We start from the raw sequence: 6000 nt of genomic DNA, 5'->3' as shown, positions 1-6000 counted from the left end.
TCGAGAAAGTGTAAAATTAATTTTTAAATATCACCTAAGATCTTTTTTCGCATAATCTAGGAACTTTTGGGCCACCCTGTAATTTTATTTCTCTCTCTCTCTCTCTCCCTCTTCTGAGATATCTCTCGTATGCATCACGATGATAACCAACGGAACCCCTCGGAACACTAATTATCGCACTTAGCCTCACTTCTACTCCCTCCGATCCTTCACCAACGTATTTCCTCTTTCCTCTTCTTTTTTCCTCTCTCTCTCTCTCTCTCTCTCTCTCTCTCTCTCTCTCTTTCCTTTTCTCTTTTTCTTTCTTTTTCTCTTTATAATTCTCTCTTACTCCTGTTTTTCTCGCGCTTTCACGCTGCAAACGATGAAGAATTTGAAGGGTGTTACTTTTGCGAGTAGTTAACATCTTCAACGTGTACGAAACGAGGTAATTACGATACTTCATATCGTCAATGTTACGTTCATCCCCAGCTCAACCCCCCCCACTCTTCCCCTATCAATCCCGTTCAGTAAGAGAAACCTACGTGCTCGTATTATTTCATCGGACGAATCGAGTTTTAAGAGGGTAAACGTCGACTCTTTTCGTACAGAGGATCATCTTCGAACGTGTACTCTGTTTTATTTACATATTTACATATTTACATATATAATAATACAAGATACATACATACATACATACATACATACATATACATATATATATATATATGTATATATGCATCTATGTAGTGATAGAATAATAGAAAGATGTATAGATATATAGGGGTGGGTTAAAAATTTCGAAATAGACCATAAATTCTTAAAAGATTTTAAAGATCAAATAATCTTCTTCGAGATATATTTCTTTCTTCTTTCTTTTTAATTTTTTTTCCTTTCTCTTTCTTTTCTTTCTTTTCTTTTTTTTTTTTTTTTTTTTTTATTCTTTTCTTTAACTAATCCTTACACTCGCGATAGTGAAACTATAAGACCGATTACAATGCCAACCTTGAAATGTCTCGATAAAGAATAATTTAATCGATCTTTTAAAATTACTGCGAGAATTTTTTTGGCTGTGCATGCATTAGATACGTAAGTGAGTAAGTAAGTAAGTAAGTAAGTAATTAGCTGATATGAGAAATTATTATTTTAGTATGTGCCAACATTTCAAGCAGTGTTTTCGCATAAGACGACGTATCGACGAAACGTCAAACGTATTTATCATTTACACAGGTGCGATTATGCGACTAAAAAATATATAAGAGATACTTATCAGTACAAAACAATATATATATATATACATACACGCGCATGTATATATATACATTATATACGTAGATAAATAAATAATATAGATAAAAATGAAAAGAAAAATATTCCGCGTTGGTAGAGCGATACGTGATTTTTTTCGAGGAAGTTCGAATAAAAAAAGAAAAAAAAAATATGTCGAATACCTGTATAAAAAGATATTTAATTATTAATTAATCGAAAAATTTTTCAGTGACCTGTAGCGTGCCAAAGGCCCGAAGATTCTGCCTTCGCAGCAGCTCGGCGCTGCGGTCGCTCCATGGCCGGGCGCCACCGGCCTCCTCGCCTCCGTCACCGCTGACGATATGGCACACAAAGGTGAGTTATTGAATATTTAATTGATAACAATACCTTTTATTATCTATAGAAACGACTATAGAGAGCTTTATGAGTTTTTCAAAAAAGAAACAAAAAAAAAAAAAGAAAAATATATATATATATATACCTCCAATCAACATATATATTAGATTCTATATTTTTAAATATAATTCAATTTAATTTAACAGTTTTCCAATGTGATATTAAAAAGTTAGCCTAAAAAAGAATCCACGAGAAGGAATAAGAAAATTTTTTTTTGAAAAATAATCTAAAAGATTTTCAATACGATCATGAAACTTTTGGCTCAACCTTTATCTATATTTACTTACAAGGGATGACATTTTATTTTATTTCTTTCATAATAAAACTACGTAGAATTTGCGAGGATATAAAATAAAATAAAATAATAATGGGATAGAACGTAAAAATATTTGTCATTTTTAAGAGAAATATTTTAAGCCCAATGATGAATTCAAAGATCGCTCATACTTTTCGTGGTATTTTTAAATGATATCTGAAAAATTTATGAAGTACTTCAAAGGTTAAAAATTTTAATCGATTTAAAGGGCTAAGAAGGATAAATATCGTAATCCAATGTTACGACAAATTAATGTCGACAATTGACCGTCAAAAAATTGCGAAAACAAACGAAATACTTCTTACAAAGATTATTTTTTATAATTTTTTATAATATCTCTATGAAGATATGTTTATAATGATTATAATGATTATTAAGTGTAAATAATTATATACAATTAGTATACGACGTTTCAATCACAAAACGTCTGTTACGAAAAAATCGATCGAATATACGAACGAATAAATTTGTCAAAATTATTCGTGAAATCTTTCATGAATCGTAAGAATAAACGATTAATTTTTATATCGAAGACACATCGGTTATTATACTTAATACAAATACTTATGTCTAATGGGGTGAATTCGGTGCAAAAATTTTTATGCGATTTTAATAATCAATTATACATCTTTCGAGAAATTTCTATCGGCTTGTAATATTTTACGTGATCAAAAAATTAGATTGAAAACATTTACGAGAAACAGAGAGAGAGAGATAGACAGAGACAGAGACAGAGACAGAGAATTATTAATTTTTTTTTTTTTTTTTTATAATTCAAGAGACTTTTAATACAATTACAAACTTTTGGGCTCACTATATGTATATATTGTGTATATATAGATATAGACATGTATACGTAAAAGAAGACTTCATAAATGATGTCACGAAACGGTGTATATATATATATATATATATATACATGTTAACTTTTATATAATCCGCATCTTCAAAACTTGTGTCAATATCGATTCCGTAAGTAGAAACGAGATAAGAAGAAGTGAACGTGCGCGTACATAAGTTTCATACGATTGGAAAGAAAAATATCGCTTTTTTTTTTTTTTCTTTTTTAGTTTCCCTTATCGAATAAGCACACGTTATCCCTAAGCGAGTAGAACAGAGAGTAGACTTACATATAGTACATACGTCATTTTCAATTCGACATTCGATTAGAACGGACCATCGCGCGAACGATTATGATAAAATTCACTTAGGGAAAAGGAAAGGATCGAAAAGAGAGAGAGAGAGAGAGAGAGAGAGAGAGAGAGAGAGAGAGAGATTCAAGGAACGTAAGAAAGCATAAAAGTTAACGTCTTTTGTCCAATGGCTAAGGCGGAATGTCAATGGCTAATACGTTGCTAAAAATGTCTTCTCTTCTTCTTTTTCCTTTTCTTTTTTCTTTACCAAACGATCTCAGAATTTCGATATTACGTTTTTCAACTTCGATAAAAAAAGAAAAAAAGAAAAATAAAAAGAGGAAAAAAGAGAGAGAGAAAAGGAAAGAAAAAAATATCACAAAGAAAATTCTTACAACTTTTGCACTCTGAGCTTTTTGAACTCTAGTCTCGACCTTGACATGAAACGAAACGAAACGAAACGGAACGGAACTGAATGAAACTAAAGTAAACTAAACGAAACTAAACGAGTCCAAAGTGATCTACAATTCCTACGAGTTATCTTTCTACGATTTTATACTGTGTATAGTGTTACGTAGAAATTTTGGTTGGATAGATGACGTCATTGAAAAATTTGAAAGTAGACATCGTCGGAAGTTTTTCGAATGAAAATCTCATGCGTTTGACTTGTTCTTTTTCCTTTTTCTTTTCTTTTTTCTCTCTCTCTTTTTCTTTTTGCATCGATTTATTTTACATACCACGCATACGTACTATCGATCTACCAACTAATAATTAGATATTCTCAAAGTGTAAACAATAAAAAATTAAACAAAATGTATTAAACGAACAATTAATACTCCGTTTAAAGATGACATGACAATCGATTATTATTTTTATTGCCGTAGTTTTCTTTTTTCACATCATGCAAATTTAAATCAAATTTCAAAATTACTCGTCGATTAGATAATCTATGTCCTTCTTGATGGAGAAATGAATCGATTTACGTAAACGAACTATCGAAAGTATAAAAAAGAAAAAAAACAAAAAAAAAAACAAAAAAGAAAAGAATGTTTGAAAATCGATTGAAAATAGGATCAAATATAACGATCAAGTATAAAAATATTTGACAAATATTATATAGGAAGGTTCGAATGATCCTAATACTGATATGACAATTTTTCGATTTGAATGTATCGGTCACAAATTAAAACGGGGAAAGAAAATTTATTTATTGAATCGACGAGTCGAATTTGAAAATCTTAACTGGAGACAATACTTTCGATATTTCGATGTTTCGATTACGTTACACGATTTCGATTATGTCGAATTCGATAAATAAAAAGGATTGTATCACCTGCAGAATTCTTAGGATAGAATGAACAGAAGAAGGAGGAGGAGGAGGAGGAGGAGGAGGAGAATGAGGAAGACGAGGAGACGGAGGAGAAGGAGGAGAAAGAGTAGGAGGAAGAGGAAGAGAAGGGAGTACTTGGAATCTTAGTGGAGTCGAATCGGAACGTCCAAGAATCAAGAGGGAGACGTTCGGTTGATGGCTAAGGCGTTTAACCCCATTAGTCCTGAATGGAACTTCTCTTCTCTCCTGTCTCTGCTCTTCTCACTATCTATCTCTTTCTCACTCTCTCTCTCTCTCTCTCTCTTTCTGTCTCTCTGTCTCTCTCTCTCTCTCTATCTTTCTCACTCACCCCCGTTCAAGCTCTCTTAACGCAGGGTCCAAAGAGGATGAGCAGACGACGTCTCAGGGCTTTCTAAAGCCGGCAGCTCCTGCTTGAAACTGGTTGCTCACTTCACGTATTGATTTCCATTCTCTCGCGCCTTCCAACACTCGCCCTTTTTATCTCTTTAAAGTTCTCTTTCTCTCTCTCTCTTTTTTTCTCTCTCTCTCTCTCTATCTATCTATCTATCTATCTATCTATCTATCTATCTATCTATCTATCTATCTATCTATCTATCTATTCTCTCTTTCTCTCTCCCATGAACACCAATTTCCTGTTTTCTCTTCAATCCATAAATTCACGTAAGAATAATATTGGGACAATTAGTTAATCCTTTATACGACATAAACAACTTTAATGGAGTTAAGGGGGTGTGTGTGTGTGTGTGTGTGGGTGGGTGGTTATCTTGGATGGGATTAAGGGCAATCAAAAGCTCATTCATTCCCGTATATAATATGTACAGAAAAGTTCGTTTTTCTATTTTATCTAATCACTTTAACTTACGTATCAATTAATCGAATCTTGTCTATTATTAATTCTTTAATCGGTTAATCGATTTTTAAAAGGTCAATAAAATTGAAAGGAAAATTTTAATCGCGGATTCAGATTTCGCAGATTTTTTTTCTCCTCTTCTCTTTTCTTTCCTTTTCTTCTTCTTCTTTTTTTCTTTTTACACTTTCCTCTCTTTCTTCCCTTTCTCTTTTTGTTTTCTTTTTTTTCAATTACTCGATCGAGCTTTTTTACGTAAGTCGTCCCGGTGGCTTTTATAAATCGTTCGAGGATAATATTCAATGGCATTTAAACGATTTTTAATAAAGACGTTTACACTCGTTCGTTATATCGATTAAAGGAAAAAAAAAAAAACAAAAAAAAAAAACAAAAAAAAATAATTAATCAACGAATCGTTCGTAGTAAATCGAACGATGTTAAGTTTATTTGTCCAAACGAAAGTTCAGCGTGGATGGTTGAAGTGAAGGAGGAGGAGAAAAGAATGTGTTAAAAGGGGGTTACGAAGGGGAGGGCTTGGAGAGAGAAAGAAAGAGAGGAGGAGTTACAAAGTAAATATGAAGAATTTCATTCGGAACATAGAAGACGTTAATTCATATCGTAATATCGATGAAATAATAATCGACACAGTCCCCTTAAATTGTACGAATTTAGGCGAATTTTCAAAGTCTCTCTCTCTCTGTCTCTCTCT

The 6000-nt window shown here is 32.2% G+C and overlaps 1 protein-coding gene across 6 annotated transcripts in view; it reads left to right on the top strand.

The window, feature by feature from the left end:
* The window catches only part of LOC124421733 (paired box protein Pax-6-like), a 97528-nt gene that overhangs the window by 10456 nt on the left and 81072 nt on the right, over positions 1-6000 (top strand). For 5 of the 6 annotated variants that reach the window (XR_006941720.1, XM_046957277.1, XM_046957278.1 and 2 more), the window contains exon 2: positions 1478-1602. Coding sequence is in view for 5 of the 6 variants with exons in the window: in XM_046957277.1 (XP_046813233.1) it covers positions 1590-1602 (13 nt within the window). In the remaining variant the exon portion in view is untranslated. Of the gene's footprint in view, positions 1-370; positions 428-1477; positions 1603-6000 lie in introns of those variants that run through there. The other variant, XM_046957276.1, reaches the window with a different exon arrangement.

The sequence above is a fragment of the Vespa crabro genome, chromosome 2 (genome assembly GCF_910589235.1).
Source record: "Vespa crabro chromosome 2, iyVesCrab1.2, whole genome shotgun sequence".
Taxonomy (NCBI): Eukaryota; Metazoa; Arthropoda; class Insecta; order Hymenoptera; family Vespidae; genus Vespa; species Vespa crabro.
This window is presented reverse-complemented; position numbering and strand designations above follow the sequence as displayed.